The 19669-nt window shown below is 49.2% G+C and overlaps 6 protein-coding genes across 6 annotated transcripts; 2 read left to right on the forward strand and 4 right to left on the reverse strand.

Moving 5' to 3' along the window:
- Positions 1 to 683: 683 nt before the first annotated feature.
- On the reverse strand, positions 684 to 2012 carry pgkA (phosphoglycerate kinase pgkA; the record flags this gene model as incomplete). Its single annotated transcript, XM_056640373.1, has 2 exons — positions 684 to 1871; positions 1947 to 2012. The coding sequence occupies 2 exons, from the start codon at positions 2010 to 2012 to the stop codon at positions 684 to 686; spliced, it is 1254 nt and encodes a 417-aa protein (XP_056506130.1).
- A 985-nt stretch (positions 2013 to 2997) lies between these two features.
- Positions 2998 to 4121, reverse strand: N7469_001454 (Mpv17/PMP22 family protein; the record flags this gene model as incomplete). Its single annotated transcript, XM_056640374.1, has 6 exons — positions 2998 to 3069; positions 3134 to 3300; positions 3370 to 3712; positions 3795 to 3820; positions 3887 to 3977; positions 4056 to 4121. The coding sequence occupies 6 exons, from the start codon at positions 4119 to 4121 to the stop codon at positions 2998 to 3000; spliced, it is 765 nt and encodes a 254-aa protein (XP_056506131.1).
- Positions 4122 to 5190: 1069 nt separating this feature from the next.
- Positions 5191 to 7117, reverse strand: N7469_001455 (TRAPP trafficking subunit Trs65 domain-containing protein; the record flags this gene model as incomplete). Its single annotated transcript, XM_056640375.1, has 4 exons — positions 5191 to 5359; positions 5425 to 6547; positions 6607 to 6879; positions 6943 to 7117. 4 exons carry the CDS (start codon positions 7115 to 7117, stop codon positions 5191 to 5193), a joined length of 1740 nt encoding a protein of 579 aa, XP_056506132.1.
- Positions 7118 to 7342: 225 nt separating this feature from the next.
- Positions 7343 to 9870, forward strand: N7469_001456 (snoRNA-splicing protein PRP40; the record flags this gene model as incomplete). The annotated part of the gene is made up of 4 exons (XM_056640376.1): positions 7343 to 7483; positions 7556 to 7716; positions 7778 to 8849; positions 8905 to 9870. 4 exons carry the CDS (start codon positions 7343 to 7345, stop codon positions 9868 to 9870), a joined length of 2340 nt encoding a protein of 779 aa, XP_056506133.1.
- Positions 9871 to 10943: 1073 nt separating this feature from the next.
- On the reverse strand, positions 10944 to 13145 carry N7469_001457 (ATP-binding cassette domain-containing protein; the record flags this gene model as incomplete). The annotated part of the gene is made up of 7 exons (XM_056640377.1): positions 10944 to 12039; positions 12097 to 12193; positions 12258 to 12419; positions 12475 to 12877; positions 12928 to 12939; positions 13031 to 13055; positions 13126 to 13145. The coding sequence occupies 7 exons, from the start codon at positions 13143 to 13145 to the stop codon at positions 10944 to 10946; spliced, it is 1815 nt and encodes a 604-aa protein (XP_056506134.1).
- A 1103-nt stretch (positions 13146 to 14248) lies between these two features.
- N7469_001458 (chromatin-remodeling ATPase CHD1) lies at positions 14249 to 18739 on the forward strand (the record flags this gene model as incomplete). The annotated part of the gene is made up of 1 exon (XM_056640378.1): positions 14249 to 18739. One exon carries the CDS (start codon positions 14249 to 14251, stop codon positions 18737 to 18739), a length of 4491 nt encoding a protein of 1496 aa, XP_056506135.1.
- Positions 18740 to 19669: the final 930 nt, after the last annotated feature.

A 19669-nucleotide genomic window follows, 5' to 3' on the forward strand; every position in this document is an offset into this window, starting at 1 on the left:
CGACCCGTTTCAATCTGACCTGACCTGATCCAATCCGATAGGAAGGCTGTCCCGACTTCGTCGCCTCTATCCATCTCCTAGCTATACTAAGCTACACTAGCCTACCCCCCCCGTGAACCACTTGGAATTCTTACTGGCGATTCACGATGATGTGCTGAATAGCGAGCTCGTTAGTACCTGAATAATGAATGACTATTGAGGTCCCACTTGCGCCATTGCCATTGTGGTCCTGATACATCTTCTTGAATTTCTATTCCACGCTTGATTTGATATATTGGTATCTATCGTTACCGGTCCTTCCTGGGGTTAGACCAGCTCGTGAAGTGGTACTAGTAGGAGTATCTGCTCTTTATACAAAGAATATTGTACTCTTGGGTGACGAACTACTATAGTATACCCCGGGATAAACACGCCTGAGCTGCTTAGAGCTTGGGTCTCGTATCTGATAGCACGCAACCCTATGGTTAGTCACCGCACGAGAATAATTGAAAAGAGATGATTTTCCAATGTTTTGAACAATTTTGGGATTGAAATTCTTTTAACAAAAAAGCAAACAGGATATTGCTGTGTACATTACAGTTTCATAAAAAATGTAAATCCAAAAAGGAACATTCGCCGCCAGAAAATAGCTCTTGAGTATATCGCAGATTCACCACCTCTGGCTAGAACTCTCCTAATTTCATTTACTTACTGGACAGAGCGGTGACACCGGGAAGCTCCTTGCCCTCAAGAAGCTCCAGCGAAGCACCACCACCAGTAGAGACGTGAGAGAGCTTGTCCTCGGCGCCGAACTTGGCAGCAGCGGTAGCAGTGTCACCACCACCGACAATAACAGTGGAGCCGGACTTGACGGCGGCGACGGCGGCGTCGAGGGTGGCCTTGGTGCCAGCAGCGAAGGCGTCAAACTCGAAGACACCAGCAGGGCCGTTCCAGAGGATGGTCTTGGACTCAGCAATGGCCTTCTTGTACGACTCCTGGGTCTTAGGACCGACATCCAGACCCAGAGAGCCATCGGGGATACCGGACTCATCGGTGGCAGTGCCAACGTTAGCGTCAGCTGCGAACTTGTCGGCAGTGACGTAGTCAGTGGGAAGGATAATTTGGACGTTGTTCTTCTTCGCCTTCTCAACGATCTCGCCGACGATCTTGCTGCCAGCCTCATCGAAGAGGGAGCTACCGATCTTGACGTTCTCCAGAGTTTTCTTGAAGGTGAAAGCCATACCACCGGTGATGATCAGGCTGTCAACCTTGGGCAGAAGGTTGTCAATCAGCTGGATCTTGTCGGAGACCTTGGAGCCACCCAGGATGGCGAGGAAAGGACGCTGGGGGTTCTCCAGAGCCTTGGCGAAGTACTCCAGCTCCTTCTTGACGAGGAAACCAGCAGCCTTCTGGGGCAGGTCAACACCGACCATGGAGCTGTGAGCACGGTGGGCAGTGCCGAAAGCATCGTTGACGTAGACATCACCAAGGGCAGTCAGACCCTTACGGAACTCAGCAACCTTCTCCTTGTCGGCCTTGACCTTGTTACCATCGGCATCCTTGGAGCTGCCCTCCTCCTCAGCGTGGAAGCGCAGGTTCTCCAGAAGAACAATCTGGCCACCAGTGGCCTTGTTGACGGCCTCCTCTGCCTTGGGACCAACACAGTCCTCGGTGAAGACGACGCTCTTACCCAGCAGCTTCTCGAGCTCGGGAACAACGGGCTTCAGGCTGTACTTGGGGTTGGGCTTGCCATCAGGACGTCCCAAGTGGGACATGAGGACGACAGCCTTGGCTCCGTTCTCAATGGCATACTTGATGGTAGGCAGAGCACCCACGATACGCTGGTTGTTGGTGATGTTCTTGTTGGCATCGAGAGGGACGTTGAAGTCAACCTATAGAAGATGTAGTAATGAGCAATTGCATCGATAGGTATTGGCTAGACTAAAACTGTAAAGAATTGAACATACTCGGATCAGGACACGCTTGTCCTTGAGGTCGACGTCAGTGATGGGGAGCTTGCTAGAGAGAGACATTGTCGGAAGTCTATGGAAGTCAGTGGGCTATCCCGGTTTGCGATAGGATCGGTCACAAAATACCTGGATGTGCGTGAGAGACGAAGCAAAAAGGAAGCCAGAAGGAAGATGGAGGGGTAAAAGAGCAGATGATAAAGAAGGATCTCAAACAGGGCCGCGGTGAGTCGCAAGAGTCGACCGCACGACTAAAAGAGGGAGGGGCAGTTGCGATGGTGGGGCAATGCCGGTGAGTACCTTTCGATGATGTATTCCACTGGGATTTGGTACTTGTCGGTTGTGGTTACTTTTGCTGGAACATCAAAAGTACCTCAAAGTACCAATTCCCCCACGAGTACTTACTTTCAAAGTAACCCGAGTTCCCCCGGAGCAAGCAGATCGGGCTGATGCGGGACTGATGTCAGAGCTTCCCCGTTGAATGCGGGAGAGGCCGGACGGAACAGTGAAGAAGGGAGGAAAATAGCCTCGGAGTCGGGCAAGTCGGGGAGATCTTTGGGGTAAAGTAGAATGATGGACAAGTATGGAGTACCCCGGTAACTAGAAGCCCGATGATTCATTGGTTGGAATTGTCCATAGCCGCTACGAGATGACTGCTCCAAGATTGGATCATATGAAAAAACCATAAGAGTGTACAGATTGAAATCAGAGCAATATATCCCTATAGCTTCAAGAGATAATATAATACCGAGAAACCACAAGCAAGGAACACAAGAAAATAGTAAAAAAGATCGAAAGTATACCCCGAATAATCGAACTGGATTTGGCCAAATGTGCAATCGAAAAAAACTCCCGAACCTCGACAAATCAAATAAATATAACCTTTTGGAATGCAAGTTCTTTCTCCCCCACGAAAGATCAAATACGGAGACCCTGTACGAAAGCCAGAAAAGAAACCATACCGGAACGCCTAAATAGAGAGAACGTGAAGGAGTGCGATGGATAACCCCAAGGTGATTCGTTAACGTAACATTCGCCGGAACGAAATGATTTAAGACTCCTCGGAGGAGTTGGTGAGCGAGAGGTATGCGGTCCACGCAATACCAATGCAGGAAACAAATGGCTATAATGACACAGACATCAGTACTGACTTTGAAAGCGGTCGGGTGATTTCAAAAGGAGCTTACAATCTGGAACTGGATAGGAATGACCCGGAAGTTGAGTATCTGCACCGCCGGCCACAGCACAAAGTTGGCCTTCAAGGTAGGCAGATAGACGTCACGGAACTTCTGCGTCAATGCCCTCTTTCCACCTCCCTCGGCAATCGTCATATAAGTGAAGAAGCACGCGAGACCTATCAGTATTATATTAGCATGTGGCCCAGCAAGGACGGTTTCGTAGGCCGATTTGACGCAGCACATACCAAATGGTGCAAAGATGAACTGATCGAATGCCACACGCTTAAAAACTGGTGCTGTCGGGTTCTTCTTGGTCAAGGGAAAGGCTCGAGATAAGAAACCAAACCACTGGAACTGCACGGGGGCCATAAAGAAACCGTACGCCATGAAACGGGTGAGGCGTTCAAAGTCGAACGGCGAGGGCGAGCGTTGTGCGTAACCAAATTCCCCTACGGCCGGAGGCTTCTCCTTATCAAAATCGCTGAATTCTATCGAGATAAAACCGTCTCCTCCTTCGGATCTCTGTTGCGAGCGGGTCTGGAAGGCTGTGATCAACTGTGCCACTGTATCGGCTACACCACCCAACACCTATGACAGAAAAGATGTATTGTCAGTCACGATGCGAGGAGGAAGCTACCTAAGCCAAAGATCAAAGGGAGGTTCAGCTTACAGCGTTGGTGACCATGGTAGTGAGTACTATCAAGGCAGACATATTAGCGGATCGAGGCGGAATACTCCCCAGAATTGAGAAAGGAGCCATACCTGGTTTCTCAGCATAGTAGGTATTAAATTTGGCGGCAATCCTAGTAGCTACCGCCATCTCGATCAAGAATATGATTGTGTGCAGAAGGGGCTATATTGACGGGCGGATCAGCACGGATTCCCCCAGCATACAGGACAAGATCGCGACGACCACAACCGTAGAACCTACCACACGACCGTAAATGTATCTCCTATTGAGTCCATCAAGGACTTTCCGCTTTGTGGCAGCAATCATGGTTGAAAAAGTGGGTGGAGGTTGACCGGGTTGGATGGGATCGAAGAGGCGAGATTTCCGGTTGAGAGCGGGTGTTGCGCGCCAGTATGACGCAAAGTTGTGACAAGGGGTTTGAGTTGGACTGGGTTGATGAAGAGGAGGTTTGGGCTTCCGATTTTTGCTCAAGTGAGATATCTAATCGGACCGGATGCCCTGGTGAGCAAAGAAGAAGATCAAAAGATGTCTACCCCAGATCAGATCCAACCTTGGAAAGTCCAAAGTGGATGATGCGACGCCCGACTCCGCTCTGACTAACTTGGGGGGGGCGGTCAGCCTTACGCGCCGATCGTACAGTACTACATCAGTCGGCAGTCAGCAGCCAGCCATAGTTATAGTTAAAAATATATATACATCCATGTATTTATGGGACTTAGTCCTACCATGGCCTTTGGTATCAAGCTCTAGCTTCTGTTATGGACATAGGGGATAAAGCGATTTCACTTCACACAACGATACGTGTTTACAATGCCATCTATTGAACTTCATAATCAAGTACTTGGAATCGCCCGAGAAGAATATTGCATTACTCAATGTGAGCGGATGTAATCGGGGTAAATTTTGAGCCACGATCTTGACATCTTGTCCGTCCTCACTCTCATTGTATTCCAATATATGTATTCCACTTGTGTGTCACCCTCACAAGAAGCTACCGAGCTTCTTTATCGGTATAGAAAACCATTTGGAACCATGAGAGAAAGCATATGGGCTTTCTGAGCCCCCGAAAGTCACCGGGCATTGGTCGCCGTCAGCGTCCCAAAGTTTCATTCCTTTACCCCCATCAAATTTGAAATAATAAGGGGTATCGTAGCTGTCATTTGTTGAAGAGGTACTGAAATTTTGAATTCTTGAAAAATTGGATGAGGTTTTGTTTTAAAATCGTGGCTAGGAACCGGAGTCTGTTGTTTGTGTTAATACTATATTAAAAGGATGGTCATATGTGTATCTTGGAATCATGTTTATAGGCTAGGCGTTGTTCATCATTATTCTTATTCATGCATATTGCCCTAGCGGTCTTTTATATATAACTATATCATGCCGTTCGTGGCTGATCCTCGGCTAGAATATCCGGGAGGTCACGAATGTCGGTCGTTTCGTTCGTATTTACATCCACTAATCGCACTGCCTCAAGAGAAAGGGATCCGGTGGCAAGAGGAAGAAGCTTGATCTCAGTAGCGTGGCAAGTACCAGGCAAAAGGGGACTATTCATGGTTAGTTCATGTCAATGTGAATGCCAAGATCAAGGATTCAAGTAGATGAGACTTACCCCACGCGGATATCAGTACTCAGGCTGATCAATTCAGCCTCCTGACCTGCCACACTCTTCTGCATTGCATGCACAATATTATCATCTGTAACTGCCTCCGCTACCCTATCTTCCTTTCGACTGGAAATCGATGCGGAAGAAGGCCGCGCCTTATGACCCCGTGGGTCCACGCGTTTCCGCCGGGGAACCGCAATTAGGGCAAATTTGCGAGGGGCATTGGATCGATTTACGATGAAGACACTCCAGGAGAATGGTGACCCGACTTCAACGCTAACGGGTCCTGAAAAGGAAATGGTTACCCCGATATCAGTGACTGAGTAGGCCCGCTCTCGTAGAGAGCTGCGGTTAGCCGTCGCTGTTGATGGTCGGCTTGAGGAGTTTGCATGCATCGATAAGCTTGTCGGGCGATTGTTTCGTTGTAGCGCTTGACTAGGTCCCCCAAAGGTTGGGTTTAAGGCCACTGAAAAGTCAACGTTGGTCCTCCATTGCATTGAAATTCGTGGTTTGCAATCTTCCGCCAACAGAATCTGTGCTTCTAGGGAGATATCAAGTATGCTCATCATGACCGTGGAGGAACCATTGGACTCCGGTCCATACTCTGGAGTGAGCTTGTATACCAAGGTCACATCATCTCTGGGTCGACAGGTCAAAGGGAGAGATAAGCCCGGGGTGTCGGAGAGAGATTCGAGTGTTCCTTCGGATAGCTGAAGATCTGCTTTGTCGAATACAACTTCACTATTCACATAAGGTGTCACCTCGAAATCTAAACTGGCGATCGTTGTGGGAAGGCCAGTGTAGTTATTAAGACGGGAATATCGAACCCTAGCACTTGCAGCTGGTACAACTCGGAAAGGATGGCCATGTTGTTGCTGAATGTTATATATGGGGTCTTCGGTGGAGGTAGTAGGGACCACGCGCAACAATCGCGAGGCGGGGAGGAATGGTTCTCTGTGCGTAAGTGATTTATCACCAGCTAGAGGTTGCAACATATTCGTCGAAGCAGGTACGAGTGGAGGGAGATAATCGTCTTCTGGGTCTTCTTGTCGTCCAGCTTCTGCTGGATTTAGGCTCGCCGAGGCCATAAACAAAAGCGAAGGATTTTGAATTCGATTGCGAGGACGTTCTTCAGATAGTTAGCCAGATGCGGATTTGTTCAAAGTAATCAGAAAGAGAACAACGCACTCAGAAAGGTCTCGATATTCCATATCAAATATACATGGTTCCCAGTCCCCTCATCACCTTCGAATTCATTGAAAACAACCAGCGGTTCCTCTTCTGTGTTGACCAGACCGGAGAAGATTACTTCACGGGTAGGGGTAGGATTCTCAGCCACATTTTCGGCTGGGTCAACGGCATAGACGTCAAGTTTGACTTCGAGGCATGGGAGGTAATGTTTGAGTGTTGTCTCCGTACAGTCGGAGAGTCGTAGGACAATCCGAACGGGTAGAGATTCATCTATTGAATTTGTACTCAGCATAAAAGCCCAGATATACCTGATACTCCGGACTCACCGCATACCGAAGAATAAAATTTGTCGTTGAGAAATTGTGGCCAGTACTGAGGGAAGGTCATCAGCTCCGTCTTCGAGTGCTGCTGTCAAGGAGCCTTCAATATCGACCGACTGCGCATGCGGCACGACAGTATCAAGAAATGCATGCCTCAGAAACTCGCCAGGAATTTCCAATCCAGGCATTGCGACAATTCCCGATCTTGTCCGCACTGCAAATTCGATCTGCTCGAAATTGGTTTATTGAAATTTCCCAAGTATTGCGGAGGACAATTCGGAAATTGAATTTAAGGAGAGATGCGATAAGGTAGGAGGGATGCAAACAGATGCAAACATGACAGCTTTCGACACGCGCTGAACCTCTCGTCCTTTTTCTTTTTCTTCTCTTTCTCCCTCCACCACAATTCAACAATGAATCCCATGGGTGGCCCAGCGGGCCCAGCTTCATTGTGGCAGGAAGCGCGCAATGCGGAAGGTCGCGCTTATTACTACAATGTGCAGACCAAGGTGACTCAATGGGCGAAGCCCGAGGAATTGATGACTCCGGTTGAGGTATGCGAACCCCCCTCCTCAACGGCCATCTTCTTTGGAATTTGACTGACGGTTGAGTTCTTTTCTATATAGCGCGCTCTGGCGAATCAACCATGGAAGGAATATACCACGGGCGAAGGGCGCAAATACTGGTACAATACGGAAAGCAAGCAAAGCACATGGGAAATTCCCGACGTCTACAAGGATGCGCTTGATCAAGCGCAGGCTGCTCCCACTCCCGCTCCCCCAGCTGCGTAAGTTCCATTTTTGCATTGGTCATTGGTGAAGTATCTATCATAGCTGACCCCATCGCAGGCCTTCTTTTGTTGCAGGCGGAGGCAGCTCATACCAGCCACAGTACCGTGAGCGAGAGCGAGATCGCGATCGTGATCGTGATCGCGATGACTATGACCGGGGATATAATGACCGCCGTGGATACGGTGGATATGAGGCAAACGGAATGGCGGCCGCGCCGGTGTTAGTGACCCAATCCGAGCCTGACTATGGATCAATTGAGGAGGCCGAGAGTGCTTTTATGAAGATGTTGAAGCGACACAATGTGCTGCCGGATTGGACATGGGAGCAGACCATGCGTGAGACCATCAAGGACCCGCAATATCGTTCGCTCAAAGATCCCCGTGATCGCAAGGCGGCCTTTGAGAAGTACGCGGTCGAGGTTCGCTTGCAGGAAAAGGACCGGGCGAAAGAAAGATTCGCTAAGCTCCGCGCAGATTTCAACACCATGCTGAAACGGCATCCTGAAATCAAGCATTACAGTCGTTGGAAGACAATTCGTCCGATTATCGAAGGCGAGACTACTTTCCGGGCCACCAATGATGAGAACGAGAGACGCCAGCTCTTCGAGGACTATGTTATCGAACTCAAGAAGGCCCACATGGAGCAAGAAGCCGCAACCCGTAAACAGGCTATGAGCGAGCTGGCTAGTATCCTCGGTTCTTTGAACCTTGAACCCTACACCCGCTGGTCTGAGGCCCAAGCGGTCATCGAGTCCAATGAAAAAGTCCAGGGTGATGAGAAGTTCAAGACTTTAAGCAAGTATGATATTTTGAACGCTTTTGAAGGTCACATCAAGACCCTGGAGCGAGAGTTCAATGATGCCCGTCAACAGCAGAAAGCAGTCCGTGCCCGAAAAGAACGTCGCAACCGAGACCAGTTCCTGGAACTTCTGAAGGAACTTCGATCTCAGGGCAAGATTAAGGCCGGTAGTAAGTGGATGAACATCCGGCCTCTTTTCCAGGACGATCCCCGTTATCAAGCTATTCTTGGTCAGCCTGGATCTACTCCTCTCGATCTCTTCTGGGATATGCTCGAGGAAGAGGAGCGCTCTCTCCGCGGTCCTCGCAACGATGTCCTTGATGTCCTTGATGTAGGTTTTTTCAACGTCAATTTCATTTTTACACCGATCTAATGATTTCTTGCAGGATAAACGCTTCGAGGTTACTCCCAGTACTCCGTACGATGAATTCAGCTCCATGATGACTGCTGACCGGCGCACCTCCAAAATCGACCCCGATATTCTGCAGCTCATCTTCCAGCGCATTCAGGAGAAGGCCGTCCGTCGCAATGAAGAAGAGAAACATGCAGCAGATCGCCATCAGCGCCGGGCCGTCGATGCTTTGCGCTCACGCATCAAGCACCTCGAGCCTCCCGTACGTGTTTCCGATACTTGGGACGAGGTCAAACCCCGCCTTGAGAAGTATGAAGAATACAAGGCTCTTGAAACAGATGAACTTCGAGAAGCCGCCTTCGAAAAGGTTATCCGCCGTCTGAAGGAGAAGGACGAAGACAATGATCGAGACCGCGAGGCGCGTGATCGAGATCGAGGCCGCCGAGATCACGACCGAGGTGACCGCGAGTATCGCAGCGGTCGTGGTGAGCGACGAGGTGGTAGTCGCGTAAGCCGTACCCCCGAAATGGATGTTTACGAAGCAGAACGTCGCAAGGCCCAAGCAGACCGAGAGCGCTCTTACCGCAAGGTTAGCGGATTCTCACCATCTCGGGATCGCCGTGATGATCGTGATCGCTATCGTGATCGTGAGCGCGATCGTGACTATGACCGACGTCCTGGTCGAGATGGTGATCGTCGCGAAGACGAGCGTGAGCGTCTTTACCGCACTCGTGGTGACCCTCGTGGTGGACGCGATGAGCTTGACTATGGTGGTGATAGCCGTAGTACAGGCAGTGCAGACCGCAGGCGTAGACGGGAAAGTGATTCAGAGAGTGTTGCTAGTCGTTCTGCGAAGCGTTATCGTCGTGATAGTCGGGAGAGAGATCGAAGCAAGAGTCGACGGGAACGACGAGAGCAATCTGCCATTCCTGAGGAAGATATCAAGAATGAGAAGGCTGTTCATTCTGGAAGTGAAGAGGGTGAGATTGAGGAGGATTAAAGAAGATGTATTATACTATTTCCCTCTCAATATGTTATCGAAATGATTGTCTTCTTGGCTGAATGATAGTATACCAGCTGATTCTATTTAACTACTTCCACCGCTTGGGCAAGCGAATTATTTGTTAGTAGTAGCTTTTATCTTAGATCTAGATAATTGATCTAGTACTACATTGTGCATAAGAGAATCTGAAGCTTCGAGACGGTGCATCCTCGTCCATTACCTGCGTGCCTTAGTCTTGTTGCTAAGTTCCTGTGTAATAGTATCAGGCTCTATTGCCCTAGGAAATATTTTTGCCATATTCATGGAGAATTTAAATAACAACAGAATCGTATCATTTCAAAATCACCTAGAAAATATTGATCCGATGCAAAGTAAAAGACAATAACTATTTGACAATGACCATCCTCCAGGCCATATCTCCAGCTGGTCCGAAGACAAGCTTCATCTCTATGCCAATCATGAAATCATGGGAAAGCTTTTGATCATCCAAACCATACCCGATAAACAGAAAAAAGAAACAAAGAAAATAACTCCAATGGGAAATGATGCCTAGTGGAAATCCCCAACCATATGCTCATTAAGTAAGCAAAAGGGGGGCCTTGGATAAGAAATCCGATGAGGATTCTTCTCATCACCGAGCCCCTAGGGGAACCAAGGGCAGCAGGTATGGAACGATGACTGAGTGCATGACGACGAGAGAAATAGGACGAAGCGATCCATAAGTTTTCACCGGTGCAAAGAGATTGGTGATCTGGAGGCGAGTGAATCAGGTCACAGGCTTCTAGCCAAAATCTTCATTGACACCGTAGATGGAATCAACATCACAATCCCCTTCGTCGTCACCGTCCTCGCCAACCTCCACAAGTCCACCCCCTTTGCTGGGAGAATAGCCACCGTGGTAAGGGAGGCCACTGCTCTGAACCGCTGAGGGTCGAAAAACTCCAGGGAACGCCATTAACCACCCAGTCCCTCGGTTGCCACGGTGCCGGTGGCGCCGTTTGTGCTGCCGCTTAGAGTCACGGCCATGATGGCCATGACGACGGCGCTGATACTCATGTACAATGCCCTCTTCAGTTCTCTTCCTCCAAGAAATAGTAGTTACCAGCCAACTTCTGCTCCTGATCCATTTGACTGTTGTACTTGTTGATACGGGGACGGTAGCTGTTGGGGTCACGACGGAAAGTCACGTCCAGGCTCTCCAGGAAGCGGTTGCAACCGGTAACCAGAGACTCGGGGGACTTGGCACGAGCATCAACGGAAGGCTGACCGTCGAAGACAATGACACGATCAGCCAAATAGGTGGCCATGATGAAATCGTGCTCAACAATGAAAGCGGTCTTCTTGGTGTGCATAATGAAACGCTTGATGACACGGGCAGCAATGATACGCTGCTCGGAGTCCAGGTACGCACTAGGCTCGTCAATCAGGTACAGGTCAGCGGGCATACCCAGAGCCAGGACGATGGCGACACGCTGCAATTCACCACCAGACAGGTTTTGAACCTCCTGGTCAATGAAGTCGTCAATCTTGAGGGGCTTGTAGACATCGGTCTGGAACTGAGGAGACAGGAAAGCGGACTTGATACGCTTGAAGAAGAGCTGACGGACGGTACCCTGGAACTTAGGGGTGATCTTCTGAGGCTTCATGCTAATGTTCATCTTGGGAACCTTGGCGTTGCCGTCGGGCTGCAGAGCACCAGCCAGCATCTTACAGAAAGTGGTCTTTCCAGTACCGTTCTCACCCATCATGACGAGAATCTCGGAGTCAGTGAAGCGACCAGGCTCAATGCTGAGGTGGAAGTTGCCCTGGGTCTTCTCCATGGCGGGGTAAGCAAAAGCGCGACCCTTGTCGGCAATGAAATCATCACCAGCCTCGGTGAGTCGGAAAGTGAGGGACTCGTCACGGAAACGCAAATTCTCGGTGGGGATATGACCATCCAAGAAAATGTTGATACCTTCACGAACGGAGGAAGGCAGAGTCACGACACCATAGACAGCGGGACGACCGTAAAGCACACAAATGAAGTCGGAAAGATAGTCCAGAACAGACAAATCGTGCTCAACAACGATAACGTAGTCGTCAGGGCGAAGCAGACTACGAATAGTACGGGCAGCAGCCAGACGCTGCTTGACATCGAGATAGGAAGAAGGCTCGTCAAACATGTATCTGCAAAACGTATTAGTTAAAGATAACTGGAGCAGATTAGAAAAGTGTCCGACTTACACATCAGCCTTTTGCACACAGACCAAACCGATAGCGAAACGCTGCAATTCACCACCAGACAGGTGCTCAATCTCACGCTCAGCAACAGGACCCAGCTCTATAGAATCGTATGAGTATGATGCTGACATAGAAGACGTCTGCAGTGGGAGGTGGTTCCTTACCAAGGACCTTCATGATCTCATCCAGGTTATCCAATTGGTTGCGGGCCTTGATGAGTTCCTTCACCTGCTTGACAGGACCCTTGACAGCGCGGGGAATCTGGTCGACATACTGAGGCTTGACGACAGCCTTCAAATCATCCTCAAGAACCTTGGTGAAGTAGTCTATCCATTGTGTATTAGCATACGAGAATACCAGCATTCACTTCGGAGCGCTTACTCTGCAGCTCGGAACCACGGAAGTACTTCAGAATCTCCTCCCAGTCAGGAGGGTTGTCGTAGCGGCCCAAGTTGGGCTTGAGCTTTCCACTGAGAATCTTCAGAGCAGTACTCTTTCCGATACCGTTTGTTCCAACAAGACCGAGAACCTGTCCGGGACGGGGCATGGGAAGTCGGTGAAGCTTGAAACTGTTGGCCGAATAACGGTGGGTGACTTGGGTCTCGAGGTTGGTGGGCAAGTTGATAATGTTGATAGCACCGAATGGGCACTTCTTCGGACAGATACCACAACCGATACACAGACGTTCGGAAATGAAAGCGATCTTGGAGGTGTTGTCGACTTCGATGCAGAGTTTACCGGTTCGGACGACGGGGCAGGACTTTTTGCACTCTTGACGACATTTCTAGGCCAATCAGTAAATATTTAATATCTTTCATTATGGCGATTGCGTACCTTCGGTTTGCACTAAAGACCAAGAAAATCTTGTGTGAGCTAGACTTGAACGGGGCATATATTGGGCGAACATATGACGCTTGGCGGGGTATTCGATACGAACCTTGTCAGAATTGACAATGGCAATACTATAAAGAGAAAATAACTCTGTTAGCAACACGCAATCATAACCTCGAGCTTTCCTCGTGGAGAACATACCGGGTAAGCTTGTCAGACATGGTGGGTTAGGTGTCGCGAAAACACGTTCCAGTAGTAAAAGAGGCGGGTAACAAGAATCTGCAATATAAAAATCCGGTATACAAAGTCTGGTGTATAGAGCCGCGAACAAGAGAAAGAGGGAGGAAGAGGGGGTGCAAAGAAGCACCAGTACGCAGACTCTTTACAGACTGGAGGAAGTGTTGGAAGGCGAAACAATGCGTTCAGAGAGAATCAGCCACTGAAAGGACGAGGGGGGGCAGAAAAGGTCTTTCTTTCTTGGATTGTGGGCTGGCGGCCTCAGGCAGTCATGGCCATCGACCGCCTTGGATGTCTGCATTATATTTGTGTGATTTTGATTGGCTGACGACGACATGGTAACGTGACCTGTTAGCAATCAACGGAATAATGGAATAATAGATAGTCCGAAGGATAGTTACACGTGACTTTACAGAAACACGTGAGGACAAGCGAAGACGCTAGTCCCAAAGAGGAACCGCGGGATCGATGTCGATGCCTGGGAAAAAAGGCCATGAAGCCCAGCAGACCTGACATTCTCCCCAAACTCACCTCCAAGTCTTCCCTCACTCGTCTCTTTCCACACGTCCTCCGTCCATCTCATCCCACCTTTCCCTCCGCCCACCATTAATTTTACGCATTGATACCCTAATCTACCCTTTGCCGGGGTCACCACGCTATGGAGTGTAAGTCTTTTTGATTTTGTCTTCCAACCCTGGCGATTCGACCGAGCCCATTCTACCCGGGTACTTCTCCGCGTTCCTCGACCCACCATACCACGCCTCGAGATTACAGTATATCGTGAGAATTTGAGCTGTTTGATGATCGAACTATATATTCTCGTTGCTCGCTATCATCTTGGGCTACTTATCGTTGACGATTCCCTGCTGAATCTCTCGCGACTCGTGCCCGCGTTCATCCCACCCGTCATCAAAATCCATCCTCTTCCATCGAGCATGATATTGAGACCATATCTCCCGTTTTGGAACCTCATTTCTGTCTCACCTGTGTCGCGGGGACTTGATTTATCCTTCCCTATAGCGCTCATCCTTCGGTCATGCAGAATTGAGCTACAATGCTAACTGCCCATCGAACTATAGCCTCCAGCATGGTGATCCCATCGGGCCTAGAACCTCCTTCCTCCTCCTCAATGCCGAACGGCTACAGTCACCCCGTGGCTAATGATAATGGCCCGGCCGAACTCGATGTGACGGCCAAAAGCGAACAAAGTTCCCCGGAACCAGACGAATCCCATCCCATGTTCGAGTCTTCCCCCGAACCTGATGCTGCCGCCGATGATTCCTACGATGAAGAGTCTCAGGCATCAGATGGCGAAGAAGATGATGTTGTGATGGGCCAGAGCGGCGATGAGCTGAATGCTTCTAGTGGTGAAAATTCTTCATCACCGCATCCTGATCGCGGTGGGAAGCGCAAATCATCACCGGCGGACGAAACCGAGTATATGCGACAAAATCCAGATCTTTATGGATTACGACGAAGTGGTCGCGCCCGGCCGACGCGCCATATAGTCGAGTCATCAGATTCAGAATCTGATGCGGTTGCGTCTCGCCAGAAACGCCGGCGCAAAGAGCCATCCCACCAACCCTCAAAAACCTCACGGTCGGCTACTGTATCATCCTTTTCCGAATCTGACAGTGATGAATATGGCGGGAAAACAAGCAAAGCCAGGCGACGTCGCCTAAAGGAAGCGGCGGGCATGGAGCCATCTCTCAGTGAAGTCCGCTTCTCAACGCGTAATGCTGCCAAGGTCTCCAATTATAATGAGGATGATGGGGACGAGTCTATATTCGAGGATGATCCGGAGGATATGACTGCCAACTACTGGGCTCAGAATTATGTCGAAGACACTCGTCCTGCCGTAGATGTTGTCCTTGATCATCGGCTCAAGGAAGGCATTGATCCGAAAAATCCTGACGTCGACCGCCAGGATTTCGAATTCTACATCAAGTGGCAGGACAAGTCACATTACCATTCTACGTGGGAACCTAACGAGGCTATTCCTAACTATAGGAGCACGCGTCGTGTAGACAATTATGTCCGTAAAGTGCTAAATGAAGAGCTTCGCCTTCAGCACGATCCCGATGCCGCCCCCGAAGACCGTGAAAAGTGGAACCTTGACCGTGAACGAGATGTGGAGGCAATTGAAGACTATAAACACGTTGAGCGAGTCATTGGTGTGCAGGAAGGCGAAGAAGGCACTGAGTACCTTGTCAAATGGAAACGTCTCTTCTACGATTCATGCACCTGGGAGCCAGAGGACCTGATCAGTGATATTGCCCAACACGAGATCGATCGCTTCTTGGATCGCTCCGCTCGTGTGCCTGTCTCCGACAAAAATGAAACGAACCCAGCTTCTCGCAAGTCATTCGAGCCTATCCACAGTACACCGTCTTTCCTACAGAATGGTGAACTGAAAGATTTCCAGATCAAGGGTCTCAATTTCTTGGCTTTCAATTGGGTGAAAGATCGCAATGTTGTGTTGGCAGATGAAATGGGACTTGGTAAGACTGTCCAGACAGTCTCATTCATTAATTGGCTTCGTCACTGCAGGCGTCAGCAAGGACCCTTCATCGTCATCGTCCCTCTGTCTACAATGCCTGCCTGGGCCGAAACTTTTGACAACTGGACCCCTGATCTCAATTATGTCGTGTATAACGGCAGCGAAAGGGCGCGCCAGGTTCTACGTGATTACGAGTTGATGGTCGATGGAAACCCCAAACGACCGAAGTTCCATGTACTATTGACAACATATGAGTATGCCATGAATGACTCTCCTTTCCTAGGACAGTTCAAGTGGCAGTTCATGGCTATTGACGAGGCCCACCGTTTGAAGAATCGGGATTCGCAATTATACATGAAGCTTGTCGAGTGGAAATGCCAAGCTCGTCTCCTCATTACTGGTACCCCTATTCAGAACAATCTTGCGGAACTGTCGTCCTTGATGGATTTCCTGAATCCTGGTCAAATTCATGTTGATGCGGACATGGATCTTAATTCAGATCTTGCCTCTCAAAAGCTTGCCGAGTTGACAGAGGCTATTCAGCCATTCATGCTACGTCGTACCAAGTCCAAAGTCGAGTCTGATCTTCCTCCTAAAACTGAAAAGATCATTCGTGTTGAGCTATCCGATGTACAGCTTGAATACTATAAGAACATCTTGACCAAGAATTACGCCGCCCTCAACGATGGTGCCAGGGGCATGAAACAATCGCTATTGAACATCATGATGGAACTGAAGAAGGCGAGTAATCATCCATTCATGTTTCCTACAGCCGAAGCCAAAATTTTGGAGGGCGCTAGCCGTCGAGAAGATATTCTCCGTGCTATGATTACCAGTAGCGGCAAGATGATGTTGCTTGATCAGCTTCTTCGCAAGCTCAAAGAAGATGGCCACCGGGTCCTCATTTTCTGTCAAATGGTGGGCATGCTTAACATTTTGAGCGAGTATATGGAATACCGCGGTTATAAGTATCAACGTTTGGATGGAACTATCCCTTCTTCCTCTCGGCGATTGGCCATTGAGCATTATAATGCCCCAGAGAGTACAGACTTTGCCTTCCTCCTCTCCACACGAGCTGGTGGTTTGGGTATCAACTTGATGACAGCCGACACAGTTGTTTTGTTTGACTCTGATTGGAACCCGCAGGCGGATTTGCAGGCCATGGCACGAGCTCATCGTATTGGACAGACAAGGCCTGTCAGCGTCTATCGCCTTGTTTCTAAAGACACGATTGAGGAAGAAGTCATCGAGCGAGCCCGTAACAAGCTTCTTCTTGAGTTTATTACCATTCAACGCGGTGTTACCGACAAGGAAGCTTCAGAGATGCAGAACAAAATGGCCCGTGTTGTTAACGAACCCAATTCAACGGATGACATCTCACGGATTCTCAAGCGCCGTGGCCAGAAGATGTTTGAGCAGACTGATAACCAAAAGAAGCTTGAACAGCTTGATATTGACTCGGTTCTTGCCAATGCTGAATTGCATCAGACCGAGGAAACCGAGCAGATACAAGCGGATGGTGGTGAAGAATTCCTGAAGGCATTTGATTTCGTTGACATCAAAGTTGACGATTTGAGCTGGGATGAAATCATTCCCAAGGAGCAGCTGGAAGAAATCAAGGAGGAAGAGAAGCGCAAGGCAGATGAGAAGTATCTCGCCGACGTTATCGAGCAGAACCGGCCACGCAAGCGCCTTGCGCCGACGGAAACTTCATCTTCTCGAGAAGAACGCAAGGCGAAACGCCAAGCTAGAGCACAGGTCGCTATGGACGATGCGGAAGATGAGACATCGTTGGATCCGAAGCGTGCCCTGGGCGAGAAAGAATACCGTTCTCTCTCACGAGCTTTCCTCCGTTTCGGCGATATGGCTGATTGTGAAGATCTCATTCTCGAGGATGCTCGCTTAGAAAGCCGAGATAGAGAAACTGTTAGGGCTGCTCTCCGCGAAATCACCGACAAGGCCGCTTCTTTGGTTCATGAGAACATGCAGCAGATCGATGCGCTCAAACAATCTGGTAAAAATATCACGAAGAAGGAACAAAAGGCCGTGTTGTTCGATCACCACGGTGTCAAACGTCTCAATGCATGGACAATCGTAGATCGGCCACCTGACATGCGTCTTGTACGCAAGGTCACCACTGCTTTACCAGATTTCAAGACTTTCCGTCTCCCAGAAGCCACAAAACCTGCGGACTATAGCTGTGCTTGGGGTGCACGAGAAGATGGCATGCTTTTGGTTGGCATCGGTCGACACGGGTTTGGTGCTTGGACTCAAATTCGGGATGATGCAGAGTTGGGTCTTGGCGACAAGTTCTTCCTTGAGGAGCATCGTGTTGAGAGGAAGACTCAGCGAGCTCAAGGCGAAGAAAAATCAACCAAATCACCCGGCGCCGTGCATCTGGTTCGACGTGCTGAGTACCTCTTGTCTGTTTTGAGGAACAAACACACCCATGGAAGTAATGCGAACGCTCGACGAGCTGTGGATAACCACCATCGTAACAACAAGCGCAACGCGCGTGTTGGTAGTGGTAGTGTCTCTGCATCACCAGCTCCATCTGTTCGCAAGGGCCAGCGCGAGGTTGACCGGTCGCGCCAAAGGTCACACACTCACGGCCGTGATGACCGACGAGAAGATCGCCGTAATACACCTGGCCACGACCGACCACGGTCTGGACATGATTTCAAGAGTTCGCGCCATCGTCTCTCGGATGCAACACATGACGAACGTCGTCGGAAGAGCCATGAGAATGGTGGTTCCAGTAGAGAAGAAGACCAAGATTCCAAATTCTTCAGACCTATTCGGGACAATCTTAAGCAAGTTGCCACGATCACATCCAAGAACTACCCCAACAAGGCGGATCGAGCAGTCAAGCTTCGAAGCACCATCGAGAAAATTGGCGAGTTCATTCACAGTACCCTGGGTGGTGGTGAGCCTATGCCATCCTTGGAGAGACGATTGTGGGATTATGTCGCTGTCAACTATTGGCCGAACAAGGAAGTTAGCGGCGCCAAACTTCAACTGATGTTTGAGAAGGTTAAGGCTGCGAGCAAGCCTTCGCAAGCCTCGAATGGAACTTAGACTCCTGGATCGGCGTGTCTCTACTCGAACTTCAACTGACTTACGGTTCTTATGGGCTTACGATATACATATTGACCATCCTCGATTGGATCACTTTCTTTCTCGCCCTCTTTGTCTCATGATCCTCGATCCTCTTCAAATCCTCCTTCCCGGCCCCGATCGAGCTCCTGAACGTCCTCCAATCACATATACCTTTACCCGATGGCCTTCGAAATGGAAACCCGATGAATCTCCTTTCATTGAAAGACCTACAAAGAAGTACATAAGGATGCAACAATTTAAATCTCGCATTGCGAAAGGCGTCGAAATGATTTGCGCATCCCCGAAATCCCGAAAAGAAAAAATACCACACCTCACGCAGAAAGGAGACTCCGATTTTTGAGTTACAACATGATTTCGAATGTCAGATATTTGCATGGCGTGCCTGGGTGCTTTTTATGTTTCATCATCATTATTTCCTCTTTTTGACTGTTCTCTTGTTTCTTCCTTTTCCCATTCGCTCTTGGAGAAGAATGGCAGATCGAGCTTCAATCCCTACACATCGCATTTGGTTTGGATGTCCTACTAAATGCCTTTGGGCAAGCTGGATCTGCCCCTGTCTAATTCATATCTTTTCGTCTTTGTGTTCTCCTTTTTGGCATCTTACATTAACTGGCTTGGTCATGAACAGCGCCAGTTGGCTACGGCCTCAACTTCATTTCTTGTTTCTTTTTTTATATCTTTCTCTTTTTCCCGGATCAGCACATGTACCCTATGGAGTGGCTACCACGGCGTCGATTGATTTTTCTGTATCTGCACAAGATCATTCAGCTGGTCGGGAGCGACTATCGTGATGCACCTGTTTTCTCTTCTCTTTTAGAACGAATGGAATCGATCTGGCTTGAGACTTTGTCTATTAGCTGATCCTCAAATCTTCCACTTATGACTATA

Source organism: Penicillium citrinum (genome assembly GCF_028827155.1).
Source record: "Penicillium citrinum strain IBT 23319 chromosome Unknown utg000001l:1.0-4955037.0:1.0-4956770.0, whole genome shotgun sequence".
Taxonomy (NCBI): Eukaryota; Fungi; Ascomycota; class Eurotiomycetes; order Eurotiales; family Aspergillaceae; genus Penicillium; species Penicillium citrinum.